Here is an 18,675-nt window from a genome sequence, read left to right on the forward strand (position 1 = left end):
GTGTTAAGGTCGCTCATAAAGGAAACATTTTGTAACAAAAATAAACAGGAAATTAGAACTTAACTATTTTCATAAAAAACGAATCTGACAACAGTAGGGGCCTATGAAACCTAAATGCGGCCCTGCATACCATACCATATTCTGTTGGAATTAAATTCACTTTTAAAACATACCAAACAACTTTTATTACAACTGCTCAACTAGAAAAGGACAAAAGTATGACAAACTACATAACACAATGTAGGTACATGTTCAATACACACACAAATATAATTGTCCAACAATTTAGAACCCGCTAATCCCATTCGCTTCTTAACAATACAAATCTAATAATTTTCTAGCTTCATTATATTATATACATACTCTGCAAAGATATTTGTCTGAAGACAACTTTCAAACAGCACATATTTCCTTACTATTAAACAAAATTAAAATAAATATGAATAAATTATTACGGAAACTTCTAGAATAAACTGCCAATACATCTATATATTTATCTGAAAGCAGAAGCTTAATCTTCCACTTTAAATAAATAACAAAAACTAGAAAACAACATTTTATACGTATTTAAAATACAGAATTACAAAAGCAAACAAACAAAAGTAATAAAGTCTACAATTCATTCGTAACGAGAACTCTTCTATCAAAAAAATTTAACGAATTAAAAAAAAAAAAAAAAAAAAAAGAAAAAAGCACTTCACTACAATTCACGTAAATATAAAAGAAATGAGATATTTTACAAGATGTACTGATGAATCAGTAGTTGAGAATGAAATTTGTAATATTCACCAACTTAGATGTCTCTATACGAAGCATGTGAACTCAGTTAATATAGTTTCATTAATAGTACAGAAATTTAAAACTGTACAAGATAATGTAAATTGCGCTTTTAATTTAGGATATGTAGTCCTTAATAAAATATCTATTGTTATATTTAAGCCTTATTGGCAAAAATTTTGATATAGAACTGAAGACATGGCAGAAGTTAGTTTTAATATACAACCACGTACTAAAGGTTTTATAATCTCTAAGTCAGCATCGAAACTACTTAATGATTACATAGGACCTATATTAAATACTAACTAAAGCTGTTCTTACGAAGAACACCCAAATTACAAAACGCTTCTGCTAAAGAGTTACTTATTGCCTACTTCAGCACGGATCTTTTCAGAAAACAGCGCTGCCAGACGAACTACATCTTTGCCGCTTAACCTTTATTGTATAATTTTTTTTTTTCTTTTTTTATACATTTCCAGAAATTCTTCTTGTACCCTGTAAATCCTAAATCACGTGAACGAACTTGTTTCTTGTAAAGGTCGTGATTAATAACTAATGAAACACTGATTTGGTGTGTCACAGGGTACTGTAATGATGTAGTTTATCTAGCAATGTTAGTTTTCTGAAGAAAAAAAAAATCTATACTCAAGAAACCAATAGGCTCTCTTAATTGAAACGAGACGGTGAGATTTAACCTCTAGATGCTTTCGGTCAGTACAGCTTTAGTTATCCCCCAAAACTTGAGAGAAAAAAAAAATCATATATTCATCTGACAAATATTTCATTCCAACACAAAAAATCCATTTCATCCTCTGATAAACTATTAACACATTAGCAAATTTCATCCTTTGTTTTAACTAACAACAATATCTTACCAATTTTTTCTTTGTTTCTCCTCTCTTTCTCGCTAAACGTAAATATCGATTTCCATTAGATTATATTTACAATATTAGTAATTCATTCCTAACCATACAATTACAAAAACATGCATATAACATTACAGTTGAAAAACACATTACACCTTTGACATTTAGAATTTAACTTAAAATGTTTTGCTTTTGAAACCAATAATTTCTGCAACAAAATCGTCATTGATATGACGTAAGGGTACTTTTCGTCTGATAAGTGATATTATTTTTATGACTTTATGCAACAGCTAGTTCCAGAGAACAAGACCTACCGGTATGACTGATACGGAGTTCCAACCACTAATTGGGTTCTTATTCAAGGCGTTCTACTCTAGCAGATTAGAAACCCGCGATCACACCCATCAGAGTCGAGAGTTCCAGCCAGGAGCTTTTCTTACACGCTGCTATAATTCTCCCAAAGAGTTATCCATGTGACGATGATATTTTATCACATATATTTGGTTCGATTACAGTTTTGCGTCCATTCCAGCAACACGTCTATATACGATTTGGGCCTACAGGTTAACGTGAATCTGAACCACATGAGCTTCTGCGAGAACCCGTGTCTCACGCGGCAAAAGCGTGTAGGTTAACTATATAACCAAATGAATCATACATATTTATAGCAAGTTTTCCAACGATCAATCACAGATCTAGTTACTTAAGAGCTAATTGTTCAAATGACCTGAATACAAATTATGTATTACCTACAACAATAAATTAGTTCTTAGGAAACCTTACAATGTGTAAGCTAACATATATGAATCAAGGGTTTAGTGATATCTGGATTGCAAACTTATTTCATGTCTGACAGAGCAGGAAAGTTCGAGAAGAAAAAAAAAAAAAAAAAAAGGAATGAACGCGAAAGATCAAAATGTCACCTTCAGTAGATGAAACAGTCACAGTTTAGTTTCTGAACTAATTGTTCATATTCCTTAGTACCTCCCGAGCATCTGATTAAAAACTCTTGAGGCATTAAATTCAGAAGTTATAGATATAGCACTTACGATACTTTGTGAAGTCTATGTATCGACAGAGCTTACAGAAATTTAGGAAAGACAATAAGCCCTGGTCATAAAACCAACAGATCGGTCAGGTCGTATCCTGAACAGGTAACATCGAAAGCAGTACATATATCAGTTATTTGGGGCAAGAAATGACACAAGACTTTAAAAGAGGTAAATAAACAAATGCCGAATAGTTTCTATTGTCTTATGATATACAAAGAGGAGGAGTTATTTAAATACAAGACGTTATCAACGAATTTCAGAACTACAACTTTAGATGAGAAACACAGGAACTATGTTAAACAATTATAAAAGGTATTCTTTTAAAACTCTTTCTTTGCATCCTTGGATTAATGTAAAAAAAAAAAAAAAAAAAAAAAAAAAACCCGGTTCAGGATTCTATGGCCCCCTTCTGCTACGCTACCTAACTAAACCATGGAGAAAGACTGCTCATCCGTGAAATATACTTTTGTTTAAATAGAAAATCTTTACAAACAGAAAATAACTTCAATTTACGCTGTAAATATGATGATTGAAGATGTAGAAACTTAAACGAAAATAAAATCTGAGCAAAGCTTGCTTGCTATTGCTAATCTGTTATTTGTTTTTTAACATTCCTCTTCAGCTCCTAGGTTATGTAAGCACCTATCCGGAGCCCAACAGCATCAACAACAAGAAAGCTTGATCAGCAACATGCTTCTTTTCATTGACAAAACCAGAAACAATTAAGGAAAAAATAAGCCTGCTACATACTTTCAACCAACGGAATAACACTATTTATTTATAGTGCGTTTTCAAGGTATTGTGATCGTCAATTGTATTACAAAAACCCAATAAAGAAATTAGTTATTGAGACACGAAACAGAAAGAAAGAATCCCATATTCAAAAATATGAAAATAATTTCAAACCATTCCTATTTTCGTAAAAATGCTACATGGTGCGCATTAAAGACGCAAGAAACCCGGTGCGTATTCATGCGGTTCGGATTCCATGATAAATGTAGGTACACGTTTGATATAACCCTGCTACAAACTACATACAAACAAATTAAGCATTGCCTGTAGAAATTTTCTTTCTCCAACAAAATTAGATGGTTCTGCTGGTTATAAGCTATGGGATTAGTGTATACTTTTGAGTTTCACTTTGCATTATTTGCAAAGAATTGTAATAAAATGTAGATGATGGTAATGAATGACATAATAACGTCGAACTGTAGGTCTTTCCAGAACTTCCTTGGAACACGATGGTTCAAGTATTAACAACTTTTAAAGAATTAATGGTTCGAGCTCACACTGAAAAAAGGCAAAATGTCCAAAGTTCAATTCTAACTTGAAATGGTAAATAGGGGTTTCTAAAAATAGCTTAAAGACAAGAATGGATTCATACCATGTCCCTAAATTATTAAATAAAATAAAATAAAAACAAAAGGTGCGCTGTTAATTAATCCGATTTCGCTCAATATAGCAGCAGGAGTCTAATAGTTTAACTTACTACCACGTCGCTAGGTTTCGTATTATTTCCCCATTTTCTTCATCAACTCTTTTGCGATCACTCGTTTTCATATTTATCATCCGTATCTTTAGCCCAAAAACGCAGACTTAGTGATTTCCTCTCTCATTTTTCCAGCTCTTTCTCAGTTTGTAAACTACCAAAGAAATTGACGTCACAGAAATCTATTAATATTCACAAAACACTAGGAACAGTACGAACGCTTGACACACTGTTGTTCCCTTTATAGATATGTATTGTTTAGAATTTCTGCCATTCAATCGGATAACTATTGGAAAAATTAAAACTTGATCACAGAAAAATGTGACTGTATCTCTTATCAGATCGAACTCGTAATTAAGTTTTCTCTTTTAATTACTTACTTTATTTATTTTAATGCGAGGAAGGAATTAGCACAAAAAAAAAAAAAAAAGCCCCTAGCCGTTTCACCGTCCTGACCTATTACTTACACACGGTAACTTAAGATACGCTGCAAGCAAGCGCTGTTGTTGACCGATAAGTAGGGACACTTATTATTCGTGTTGCATAATCTATAACACAAGAAATCATTATATCATTTATAATAAGCACCCAATGCGAAACTCGAACCAGTAACTAATACAACTTCGACTATGACAGTTAAAGGAGGAAACAGACGAATAGACATCCTAGTTAAACAACGATGTAATCATGGTAGGCTATGCCTTTCCTGTTCTCAATTATTTTATCACGAATAAACTTTTTTTTTTTTTTTTTTTTTTTGTTCGTGGCTTTTTACAATATATAACTCAGATGGTTCAAAAGCAGCTCTTATATTGGGAAGAAACAATAAATAATGAACCTGCTATTAAAATACACCAAAACTTAATGTGCTAAGTATAATAACGCTTAAATTTACATTTTGAGTAATTCATTTGTTATGATTATTATTAACAATACTTATTCATACTAGAGGCGATAAATGCATATGTACTGATATAGAGTTAAATTTAAATAGGAAGGTGTTCCTCAACAACAAATTCATTGAACTGCCTCAAGTAAAAAGTTGTCAGTTACTATTCTTGGCAATACTCTTATCTTACCTCTAACAACGGTAACGCATCTTTGCCAAAAAAAAATCACAGCAATTTACAAGGAACGCCATTATTTTTCTATACATGTTAATACTTTAACATCCTGCAACTTGCAATAATTTCTCACGCTCGCGTAATGTGTGCTGGAGGTGGTTTGGCAACGTACACCACTCAGACTGAAGTTCTCTCCTGTATTTCACAACAGCATCCAAGGTTATCCTTAATAACGATTTGGGAACAAAACTTAAAACTATGAGTTCTTCTGCGTGCTCCTTCGCACCAATGGCTAATATATTGTCCCTATGTCCTCCCACAATGATTAAATCTCCGTTTTCCATGAACTGAGCCTTATGCCACAAACGTGGTTTACATAGATGAACGCTGAGATCGTATTTTTGCCACTGCACACTGGAAACATCTAACAACCAGCAGTCACTGAGTACAGCACTAGATTGGTTAAATCCTCCATACACAATTGCTTTATTAGGCGTAATGAAAGTGAAACTATGCCACGAGCGACCTTCGGGATTAATTTCAAATGGTTTTACGAGATTTCCACTCCACTGCATCCTATCCAAGTCCAAATAGTGCAAGTCATTCATACGAACATCCCTGTAACGACCACCGAATATGTACACTCTATTTCCTGTAACATCGGCAGCATGTGCGGCACGCGGACTAGGTATTGGTCCCTTTGTCCGCGGCCACTCCCACTTATTTTCTTTAGGGTTATAAACGACTAGTTGATTATTCCATCCACGAGGAAAACCACCCTGCAAAGACAGATCTATCGTATGCTGAAATGTAATAGGAACTTCGGGTGGTGGCCCAAACCCACCAAAGAAGTATAGCTTTTCTTTGTAACTCCAACCAACTAATTTGTCACACGGAAGAGGCTGTACGCCAGTGGGATGCAACACCTCCCAAGTCACTGTAAGTAAATCTAGTTTATACAGTTGGTTGCTGTTCCCTTCCATAGAACCTGGTTCAATCATACCGTGATAACCTCCAAATATATACAAACAATCGTCATATACCACTCCACAAGAACCAGAGTTCCTTGGCGGTATACTGCCTTTCGTATCGATCTTTCTCCACGTTTCATTGTCAGGATTATACATCCACAATTCATTTGTACGATGATAGTCGTTTCCGTGGTAATCTTCGTGGTTCTCCTTATAACCACCCCACACCAACAACCTACCTTTGTACACCGCAGCTATGTGACCACTACGTCGATGGATTTTATTTTTTATGTACGTTGTAACACTAGAATAAAATTCTTCCATTTCCGTCTTCCTTGCTTTATTCCCCCCAGATAGTCACAAACCAATTTTGGCTACGTTTACAGTTATGTCACTTCCATCTAGAACTTATACTCACGAAGGCCAGTCACATTTTGAATTGCAAATATTAAGCCAGAAGTACTAAAATATCTTCCTTCAGTTTATTACATTTTATAATACGTGATACTCTATACTGTTAACTAAATACATCACGAACAAAACGTACACTTGCCTATTATTGAATCTATTTGGCTGTGATTTCTTCTGCTACAAATCTTAATCAAGTGAAATTAAAAACTTTTGAGACGTAGACGTAAGCCCACGGTTCACCTAGGTTCGGAAATATTGTTTATATTGGCAAAATTCACAAATCTTGATCACATACCAGCTTCATATTAATCAAATCATAGATAAATGAAGGAACTATCATATAGCTTCACTGATCCGTGATAACATGTACGCTTATTCCTGTCCGTCATAAACACCCAATGTTGCAAACTGCGATACTTATTTTTGTCATTTAGACCCTTCACCATTGACTGTAAAGTTTACCAATGGTATCAGGCACGTACGCAAAGACTGGGTCCTGGGGGTACGGAACTACCCCCGAAATTTCGATTTTTGTGTAAATTTAGCCTAATTTTAGAGGCAATTTTAGGAATTTTAATATAAAATTGCGTGCAGTTTTACTGCACGGATCCATAGTATAAGCAGTAGTAGGAGTAGGGGTAGCAGTAGGAGTAGGAACAGGTTAGAAGCCCCGCAGGGGTTTGTTGGGTTCTGTTCTCGACATAAAATGGGTAAATTAAAGTCTTGCCTAAATTGTTTCGGGTCTTGTACAATCTGTGAATCCGTATAGTAAAACTGCACCTAAAATATTATCATATTGAGTTTGGACCCCCGGATATAAATTCCTACGTACGTTACTGAATAAAATAACCGCTGGTCTAGCTGTGCGCCTCTGATGTATGCGGTCCCTGGTTCGATTCTCGGTGGGAGAGGACAAAAAAATCACTTTCACAATCATTCACTTGTCTTCTTTAGCCTAAAGTAGGCCTACATAATCGTTGGACATTAAACTGAAAATACTAATTTGATTTTCATTGTAATGTCATTGTCGTTGCTACACAGCGTGTCTCCAGCTACAGAAGTATTAAAATGTCCTAATTCAGCATAAAGTCACGTCAGTTCCTTTCTTCAGGATCCTATCAGCACAAGTGATACTGCTAGAAGAGGTACAGCGGGGGACACTTCTAAATGGTACACCTTAGCCGTAAATCTCCATATGGCTGTACCATTTAGAAGTGTCCCCCGCTGTACAAGGAGACAGATGCCCCTTCGGTGCAAAGTCTGCCCCTAAACATATATTTTAAGGTAAAGTAGGCCAGGTATTATAGAACTACTATTTTCCGTACACAAAAAATAGCTGCCTCCCCAACATTTCTTTACTTCTCTCCTTCCTGACATGGGAAGCCCGTTTGATTCATGTGATTCAGATTCTATGTTACGCTATAGAATCACGTCTCATATAGCCTTGCTGCTGAAAGGAACGCAAAACCTAACTAACCTTCCCTTGCCCCCGAAGAAATTAAAGCTGGCATCGTTACTGATCTGAACCAAAACCATATGAGACTTTGACTTTCAATTTATCATAGAATCCAAGTCACATGAGCTCCCTCAAGCAAATGGTCCTGGCTCTCCAGCACTGAAAGCAATAATGCATCGAGCGACAATATCGTGGTCGTGAATTTTCATCAATTCCTCAATAATCATAATTTTCCTTTTCATCCATTCAACTGAATCTTTTAACAAAAAGAGTTGTCGTAGGACGTAATACCTGCATTTGTGCCCATTCGTGGCTAAATGGCTAACCAGAGTGTCTACTAAAATTCCAAAATGAAATTTTGTGACTTCTTCGTGACCTTTTCTTTACCAAATGATGAAATTTTCTAACATTTTCAAGAGCGAATTTGCGTGCGAATTAGGCCGAATTTTCATCCATGCGATAGAAATACTTTGCTTGTGATTTGGTAGCGTCTAAAGCGGACCATAGACATTTTTGGTGGTGAAATTTGACGTTTTATAGAACAAAATTTTCCAATCTGTACTTACATCTGTACAGTTTTTTAAAAAAAATCGTGACCCAAAGCTAAATTTCGTGACTTTTTCGTGACTTTCATGACCGTTTTCTGATTTCGTGACTTTTGTGACCGATAGACACCCTGCTAACGCACGAGCTTTCTGTTGCAGGTTCGATCTCTGATGGATACGAACCAAGCGGTAGTTAGGTAGTAGGTCCCGTCTCAAAGAAAAACCTCTTTGCTGAAAGTTGATAATCTCCACTTGATCAATGAACAAAGATTGTATACTTTTATTATATTAAAATAACTAGTAAAATAACTTACCTAAAGATATTTTCCTACCCGTAATAAAAAACGTTTCTAATACCAGTGTGCGAATTAATTTTTTTCCCACGAAGGATAAATTTCAACAATATGTACACCCACCCATCTTTCTCCGGAAGTTCTTATTTTTAAGTTTTCAATATCAGAAGATAAAGGAACTGACCCTTACCCAGCGATTCTCATTTAAATGACCTTGCCTAGCTCTGCTACGGATACCGCTACGCTAGAATCTGCCTTTAGAAACAACACAAGTACGACCAAGGATAGAACTTCCTATAGATTCATTCTACTTCTAAAGAGGGCACAGTGGCTCAGTGGGAGAACGCTTACTTCTGGTTCGTGAGGTCCATGGTTCGATTCCCAGCCGAGTAAGTTTGTGGTGCACAACATCGTATTCATGCGTTTTCTCGCGGTGGTCGTTTTCTCTAGTGATGAGCAAATGCAAGACCAAGACCAAGAGCAGGGTGGTCTTGGTCTTGCATTGGAACACTTCTTCTCGGTCTTGGTCTTGATCTTGCACACCCAGTCTTGGTCTTGGTCTTGGTTTTGCTTGCAAGCGTCTTGCAAGTCTTGCTTTTAAATGATCTTATACTTTTCATAGGTAAATTTTGGACATAAGGGATAATAAATTCTACAATGTGCCAATAATAACAGAAATACAAGTATGTTTCTAAATGTAACATAGTTTACCTTCGTGTAACTATGATCATAGTGTGCAACATAGACGATGACTTTTATTTTTTTTAATGGGTATTCACGCTTCACTACTCATAAGACAAATCACAACAGGTTTCGTAATCTTTTTATATATTTTTTTAACAGATCCAATACTCCGCTTGTTCCCAAACTGGGAAGGCTACCCCTGAGACGCATAAAAGAAAATCAAGACAGCACATATTCAGGGCTGGATTTAGCATTTAGGCTTAGCATTTCCGCCCCCTAGTCTGGTTAAAGTTACTTTCCTAAAAACCTTTATTAAAAAAAATATATCAGGCCTATATGTTAATTGCTTAAACACCACTCCACGATGCAATTTTATCATTGCAAGTTTTTTGAGGAATTTACTTGGTTCTGGGCTTAAAAAATACCGTTAATGTATTAACAAAAGATTGGTGAACTTTACCAACAATTATTTGTTCCAATGAACTTAAAAATCAGAGTGCTTTATTAGCCTGATTTTTTAAAATCAATTCAAAAAATATGTTAAGTTATAGCTATTTATTTTTATTTCTAGATATTTTTTTCTCTCGGCCGTGCGCCCCGTAGGAGCTTGCGCCCATAGGCCTGGGCCTACCGGGCCTATTGGGAAATCCGGTCCTGCACATATTACTAAAATACCATAAATTGCAAAATTATTTTTACACTCTAAAGGTGTCAGATTATTCAACCTAATCTTTGTATTGAACAAACTTCCAATTACGCATTGAGATTTTGTTTTACTGATTCCAATATGTACTCTATGGAGCAGGGATAAAAGTGAATCTCAAAAGATAGGGGGACGCTAGGTAGCGCCATGACGTTACGCCGTCTCCCTGCCTATCTTTGCCCATTGTAATTTTGAGGAACTACGGGGACGCAGTACATAATTGTTGGAGTACCCATAGGGATACTCCCCACTTCCCGTAACAACTTCGAAGTACGCATGAAATTTAATTTTAGCACTCGCCACTTGCATTTTTTTTTTATTTTTATTTTGCAGTGGCATTTCGCTGGTAGACTGTCTGAGGCAAATCAATTCAAGGGTGAAAAAGACATCCTTCTTTTGCTATATTTATCAGATGATGAGCCGACAAACTTTACCAGCTCGAAGATCGAAGGTTTAAGTTTATGACTGATAACACACCTGTAGAATAGTGTTTGATTTCCCTGCAAGTAGTCCTCATTGTTTAAAAACGCACGAATGCATCATAATCCAGCACCAATGACACATTTCTTTGTGTGTAACAAGCTTTGATTAGAATGACACCTGTGTGGCTTGAAAAAGAGTAATAATTACAGAAAACACGAACAACCGATTCAGAAAACGACATACTGTAGCTAATATGCTACAGGGCAGCTCGATTCAAGGGATTGCATAAACTACTGGGAACACATTCACTCCAGTGGCATTATTACTGAAGAAACGAAATTCAGGTGATAGATGTAACGATTTTTCTGCTTTTTACATACTATAAAAACATTCAAGTAGTATTGATACTTGTGCGAAACTCTTTCGCAAGAGTCTTGGTCGCGGATCGGGATTCCTGGTTTTGGTCTCGGTCTTGCATGCAAGACTCTTGCAAAAACTGCAAGACGTAAAGTCCTGCGCTCATCACTAGTTTTCTCCCACATTCTCATTCCACCAATTCTTCCATAATAATTCATTTGCTTTAACCATCGTCTCCCTCAGCCAAAAGGACAGGGTCTATAGTCGTGGGACGCTAAATTGAAAGACTTTTCCTTCTACTTCCATTACTCTTGAACTCACCCTTATTGCTTTAATGTAGCTTTTCCTCTCATGCCAATTAGTAAATGTAATAAAATTAAGAAGAGTTGGATTACAACTGGTATTCGTAATTCCAAACGAAATTTAATTAAGTATGCTAAACTGCTTAATGATACAAATGTTTCTGATGTATTCAGAAATTACGTTAAAAAATATAAGATAACATATAAGAAAGTTATTAAGACAGCAAAGCAAATGCATAATTCGAAAATGATTAATAACTCCAGAAATAAAATTAAAACTATGTGGAATATTATTCACCAGTCGGTAGGACTACATACAAAGAAGGGTAATATTGCAAATTTGAATCACGTCATTTTTGACAATAAAAGAATTACAAACCCTGCTGAAATTGCAAGTAAATTTAATAATTATTTTATAACTTCTCCTCAGGTAGCTCTTGGTGCTCTATCCCACCAAGCTGGTACAAGTGGTTCTTCAAATATGCCTTCTTATCCAAAATGTATTTTTGTTACCCCGGTAACTATTGATGAAATATTAGCAATTATAGGAAAGATGAGAAATAGCAGTTCTGCAGGTCTTGATGAAGTACCGTCCACTATTATAAAACAATCTGCTTCGATAATTGCTCCTCACCTGACTCATGTAATAAATTTTTCCCTTCAATCAGGCATTTTCCCACAACGGTTAAAAGTGGCTAAAGTGATTCCCTTGTTCAAAAAAGGCAGTCGTTACTATATTAAGAATTATCGCCCTATCTCAGTTTTATCTGTATTTTCAAAAATTTTTGAGACGGTAATGTCAAATAGGATAAGGAATTACTTACGTTCCAATAATCTAATATCATTATCTCAACATGGGTTTTTAAGTGGCAAATCTACTGATTCTGCAATTTTCGATTTTCTTAGTACTGTTATGCATGCAATAAATAATAAAAAATGGGCAATTGGACTCTTTGTTGATCTTACTAAAGCATTTGACACTGTAAATCATGATCTCTTACTCAAAAAATTATGCTTTTATGGTATAAGAGGAACTGCCAATAAATGGATCGAGTCTTACTTGAAGGATAGGTATCAGATAGTTCAAATTACGAACGAAAAAAATGGCGAAATGCATAAGTTTAGTAGTTATAAAGGTACAATACTAACTGGTGTACCTCAAGGATCAGTGCTTGGTCCATTGCTCTTTCTTATTTACATCAATGATTTGACACATGAAATGTTGCCTAATAAATGTGTTTTATTTGCTGATGACACCAATGTTATTATTACAGGTAACTCACGACATGATATTGAATATAATCTAAACACTGCGTTTTCACGATTAAGTAACTGGTTAAGTAACAATAAGTTAGTTCTTAACAATGATAAAACTTCCTTGCTAAATTTTTATTATCCTCTTCAAAATAAATTTATTCCTTACGTAATGGTAAATAACAAAAAAGTCGACTTTTCTATTTCAACTAAATTTCTTGGTGTCACCATAAGTTCGAAACTAACTTGGAATGAGCATATTTCTCAACTCAACAAAAAATTAAGTAGTATTTGTTTCGGCCTCCGTAGACTAAGAGGTAATGTCACAACAGAGGCCTTAGTTTCGGTGTACTATGCAAAATTCCATTCTTTAATAACTTACGGTATTATTTTTTGGGGTCATTCTACTGAATGTATTAGCACGTTTCGCTTACAAAAGAAAGCACTAAGGGTTGTGTTTGGATTGTCACCAAAATCTTCTTGCAAGCCCATCTTTCGAGGACAAAAAATATTACCATTACCTTGTGCGTATCTATATAAAGTTATCTTGTTTACCGTAAGTAACAAACACTTATTTATAGAAAACAGTAACGTCCATAAATACAATACTCGATTCGTTAATAATTTGCATGTTATCCCCCAAAATTTCTCGTTTTTTCAAAAAAGCGTATATATTAACTGTACAAAAATTTTCAATAAGTTACCTGACTTTCTAAAACAAAACAAATCATATTCTATGTTTAAATCGGATCTTCATGAGTTCTTAGTAGATAAATGTTACTACTCGGTAAATGAGTTTTTTGAAGATAATGTATAAATGTTTTTTTTCTTTGTTAATTATATTATGATTGTATAAGCTTAAAAAGTCATAGTTATGTATGTATTATTTTATCTAAGTTTTTTTCTATACCATATATGTAATTATTTTGTAATTTTGACAACTGTATGCGTGCTCGAGAATACTCTCATTTGTATGCAAAACAGGCAAATAAATAAATAAATAAATATAGTCCAATACGAATTGCGCGTGCGATTTGTGCACAAGGCTCCGGGTTCCATTCCTAGTGGGAGAGCGTCGAATGATTTACCTACAGTGATTTACATCCCCGTCGTATACTCTTGCTGGTGACAAGAGGATATAAATACAAATCAGCCATTTTTCATGTGGTAAGAGTTTATTAATAAACTTATAATATAACCTTGTTTGTTTGATGTCATAAAAGCACAAAGAGCACCAATATGTAATTTATAGCCGGAAAACTGCTTTTATCACTACCCTATCAATGATAAATGGGCTAGCTTGTGCAGTGTAAAGTACATTGTAGTAGTACATGCCGTAGGGAGGGGGGGCGAGCGGGGCGACGGCATCGCGCGGAAGTAAAGGGGTGCAAAATTCGGGAGGAAAAAGAAGGGGAAACAAGACAAAAAATTACTTGGAAAATTTTAGATCAACCTGGGGTGCCCACAAAGGAGGGTTATGATGCAAACTGCGTCATTGAAATATTTAGGGGGGGTTAAAAATCTACATAAATATGTTTGAGGGGGTGTAAAAATTAATCGAAAAGTTTTTTTTTATGGAAGAACACCTACGGATAGACAATTGGGGGGTACGTCATGGAAATAGGAGGGTGGGCACCACTGGATCAACAACAGTATTTTTCACTCTAAGATTTAATTTGACCATGTTAGGAAAATGCATGTGCACATATAGAGAATGGAAGGAAAAGAGTAATAAAAAGTGCTCAAAATCAAGGAACAGCAGGATTTATTTTTGAAAATTTTCTTACGCTTGGTGCTAACAATGGTGGCGTGTCGCGGTTGGTGTATCGACCTCACTCATATGTACGGGGACGCCATCGTATACACTCGCCCCAAGTGCTGATTTTCCATGGCACAGCACTGCTTTGCAGACACGAACGAGCTTGTATGAGAGAGGATAATCTAAACAACCGGCAGCAATAATTAGCATTACATTAGACAGTGTAGACATTGCGGTGACACTATTTTCAAAGCACACTATTTACTCATAGGCCTAATACGAAGGGGTTCTGGGAAGTATTTAGCTTTGCTCCCTTCTCATTACCTGATTTCCACAGATTTTGATTTTGTTTAAAACTACATGTTTCTATATTTTTGTGCCCCAAAATCAAAGCACTGGGACTAATAGACGTATATTTATTGCAGGTGAGGAGTGAAGATGACTGGTCATTAGCAAGCAGAGTTTAGTGATGTTGAAACTAGATCATCAAGTTCCTCTTCCTGTACGGGAAGTCTGCAAAGATCGTTCATAATTAAATGCTGCAAACAATGGGGGAGCTATGTCCCGTGCTATATCACTGTTAAGAACTGGTTTGTCAAATTTAGAACACGACATTTTGGCACTAAAGGTGAACCTTGCCCTGGAAGACCCTCCATACTGATTGTGCCCGAAACATTTGAAAAGTGCATGAAATTATTATTTTTAGTATCACGCAGACACTAAAAACATGGCAGAGGATCCAGCCAATTCCCGTGAACGTGTTAATGTCATTGTTTGTGATCGTCTTGACATGTGAAAACTTTTGCTTTCGCAGGTGGATACCCAAATGTATTCATGCAGAACAGAAGCTTGGTCACGGAGGATGAAACATGAATTTATTTGCAGCCACACAAGTACGCTAGTTGTCGCCCGGCAAGGGCGCCGATTTCTCTGTAACTTTGCGGGGACCCATTTATAAAAAAATACATGTAAAACATTCATATTCATAAAATACAAGGGGGAACACATGAGCACTGGGAGACCCAGGTCCCCCGGCCCCTAGGATCAGCGCGCATGGAGCAAGAACTCACCATAGCGTCCCTCTGACCAATGAAACCAAAATACTCCCCAAAATATTGCCCAATTTTGCGCCCTCCCAATCCGACGCCCAGGGCACAAGCCTCCTTTGTCCTTCTAAGTTAAGTTACTGTCTATTTGTATGATCAAGAGACAAAGATCAAAATAATGGCATCAATGGTTGACCGAGACCAAAGAATTTCGGTTGCAAACGTCCAGTTCAAAGGTTCTTGCTAGAGTTTTCTGGGATCAGGATGAAATAATCTTTGTTGATTATCTGCAACGAAGTAACATCACAACAGCGGCTTAGTATACATCATTAATTGATAGGGTTTAATCAGATCTGAACGGAAAATGCCGTGGTAAGTTGTCTCAAAACGTTTTCTACCTTCATGACAATGCGTCACCTCACAAGAGCGATGTTGCAATAGGAAAATTAGCTATATTGGGGTTTAGAATCTTAAATTACCCACCCTATTAACCTGATATAGTCCCATCTGCCCATTACATATACCAACATTAAAAAGAACACTTGAAAGGACAAAAAATCAGTAACATTTCTGAAACGATTGCAGCTGCAAAGTCAAGATTTAACACCCTATTCATGAAATATACAAAAACAGCTTAATTCGATTATGAGAGAACCGCCCTGGGAAAATATCAAACTACCCCTTCCGTATTTTTCTTAAAAATGGCTTACACAGTAATTATAGGGTCGTTAATAGAACACTGATTTATGAAATATGAACAAAATTGTTAGAACCAATTTCGAGAAAATCACAAATTTTGATTTTCACCCTTTAGTAAATGCCCTTAATTTTGGAAGCACGAAGATAGTTCGATAAACACAGTTAAATAATATTGTAAAAACCTGGTCTCAATATTTTGGTGTGTTCCCTAAACAACTGAACATATTTACATCGGGACGGACAAACAGTGAAACAGACAGATAGATATCCAAAAATCCGTTACTCGGTGTGTCGGGGCAATGAAATATGCTGATCCATTGTAATTTTGATTATGATTTTTTCCTGATCATCGTATCTTCATTGTATCGTCACTTCAATCCTATCGTTACTCGAAATTAAAAATATGTATGTTAAAAACAATGTATGGATACACTGCTCAAGCACAGAATATACATATTTAATGTACTGCATTCACATAACAGCCTCACTATAAGTTCGTTTAGTTTTTAAGGATTTAGAAACAGATTTTAAAAGAAATTTAAGGCTAACAAATACATGAAATATGATAGATTAATTAGTAACAAATTATAATTCATGCCATTCTAAATTAAGTAATTATAAAAAGACAAGTGACAATTCACTTACTGGATGCATGTTCACTAACGTCTTCTTTTTAGAGTAGTGATCCAGCATCGGATCCATAATTATCATAGTGATAAACATTGCATAATATAATTATATAATATGTTGACATTTATCTAACCCAACGTTGCCAGATGTTCGTTCTCCATCGTGAAGATACTGTAATTTTCCTTTCTCGTACAATATATGGTCTGACTCTTTGACCGTACGCATTATGTACAACATTAGTGAAATTTTACTTTTATTTTATTTGTAAAGGTAAAGCTGTTAGCTTCCGTCAAATTTGCTATCTCCCAAAGACTACAATTCTACAACTTTCGCAACTCGTTGCAGTGATTCTTTTGACACTGACTTTACTCTTCATTCTTCAATAACACAGAGTCGAGTGGGGCCAGAGTACGCACTTAAATTTTATATTTGCTCATATCTTCAGCATGAAAACTAGAAGCATGCAATTTGCACTGCACCTAACAATCTTCAAACGTTTTCCTTCTAGAAACAATCTTCCATATTAATCATTTAAAGTTCTGATTGCAATAAAATATAATTAAGCAACTTGGAAAATGTACTTTTCCATCCCACCGGTAGAATGAAAGTTGGCATGGAATAACAAAAGAACGTAACATTTAATACTATAAAATATATCGGGATACACCTTTTTGATCTGGCTTCCCGATCAGACACAAGCAGGGATTGAACCACGGATTGAACCCTGCGAACGTGTTCGAGTTATGGGGCGTTTACACTTAGTCGATTTGCGTTCGATTCAGTTGAATTGACGTCACTTTCAACTTAATCGACCGTGTAAACAGGACTTCAACTTAATCGCTTGTTGATCGAAAGCGACTAATCGACTAGCAACTGAATTGAAAGACGTTCTATTTTCTGTGGTCGATTCTGTTTTCTTCTGCTATAACACCGCAAATTGTACCAATTACTTTTTGCTTGGACATCTTTAAAATTGCCAGTCGATTTCGAATCGACCAGAGGAGAGCGAGTCGACAAGCAGCATTCAATTTCGGTTGAAACAATTGAACACATCCATCGATCTGATTCGGCCTAGTTGCTTCGATTTAGTCGCAAATGCAGCGAGTCGATTTAGCCGTGCGACTAAATCGACCAAGTGTAAACGCCCCATTAGATTTTGTGTTGCGTTGACGCAAAACCTAAGAAGAATTCCTTAAAAGTACGCTCTTAAAAATTTCCCTACCCTGACCTAAACTATCATGTTAGAAAAAGAGAGAATGAAACGTACGTACCAATGTATGGAATAAGAAAGAAACGGACGGATTTCTTTTAAAAAGCTGTATGATAGTGAATCGTGTTAAAATGATATGTATTATTTATTCGTCATAGTAATTCATCTAATAGGACACTCAAATATAAAAACTATTTTCTGTTTCCTTAGTATATGAATTAAACATATATTCACTCTCCACCTCAGGTACAAGGCTAATTTATTTTCTTAGAATGGTTGAAGCAGTGCAGTTACAGGTAAGATAACAGATTCATTGTTGTAAATTCGTTTTAGTCCTGTGTCCTGTTAAGTAGATAATTGTGGATTGCAGAATTTGGGTAAACTACATCGCCTTTTCACTTGATATCCATACGCAGACGCGAAGAATTACAAAATTCTAACTATGGGAATAGTAATAAAAGAAGTGATAATACGAACAGACTCTTCGGGTTAACTTTACAATGCCCGCTCCAGTTGGTACTCACTTAGAAACGGGAAATTACGGTGCAGTTTTACTATACGGATCCACAGGTTGTAAAATATACAGAAACATTTGGGAAAGTCTTTAATCTGCCCGTTTTATGTCGAGAACAGAACCCAACGAACCCCTGCGGGGCTTCTGACCTTTTCCTACTCCTACCCTCT

The 18,675-nt window shown here is 35.8% G+C and overlaps 3 protein-coding genes across 6 annotated transcripts in view; 1 reads left to right on the forward strand and 2 right to left on the reverse strand.

Moving 5' to 3' along the window:
* LOC145690625 (glycerate kinase) overlaps positions 1 to 16,904 on the reverse strand; it is a 57,924-nt gene extending 41,020 nt beyond the window's left edge. Inside the window, exon 1 of one of the 4 annotated variants that reach the window (XM_081765694.1) lies at positions 16,797 to 16,904. The gene's annotated coding sequence lies outside the window, so the exon portion shown is untranslated. Of the gene's footprint in view, positions 1 to 6,766; positions 7,015 to 16,796 lie in introns of those variants that run through there. The other 3 variants (XM_081765695.1, XM_081765693.1, XM_081765692.1) reach the window with 3 other exon arrangements.
* On the reverse strand, positions 161 to 6,772 carry LOC145690626 (kelch domain-containing protein 2-like). Its single transcript, XM_081765697.1, has one exon. It carries the CDS (start codon positions 6,541 to 6,543, stop codon positions 5,350 to 5,352), a length of 1,194 nt encoding a protein of 397 aa, XP_081621823.1. The 5' UTR covers positions 6,544 to 6,772; the 3' UTR covers positions 161 to 5,349.
* Positions 16,905 to 18,010: 1,106 nt separating the features above from the next.
* LOC145690627 (uncharacterized) overlaps positions 18,011 to 18,675 on the forward strand; it is a 33,400-nt gene continuing 32,735 nt past the window's right edge. Inside the window, exon 1 of the mRNA XM_081765698.1 lies at positions 18,011 to 18,287. Within this exon, the coding sequence (XP_081621824.1) occupies positions 18,264 to 18,287 (24 nt within the window). The 5' untranslated portion in view covers positions 18,011 to 18,263. The remainder of the gene's footprint in view (positions 18,288 to 18,675) is intronic.

This window comes from Thermobia domestica, chromosome 7 (genome assembly GCF_964235325.1).
Source record: "Thermobia domestica chromosome 7, izTheDome1.hap1.1, whole genome shotgun sequence".
Taxonomy (NCBI): Eukaryota; Metazoa; Arthropoda; class Insecta; order Zygentoma; family Lepismatidae; genus Thermobia; species Thermobia domestica.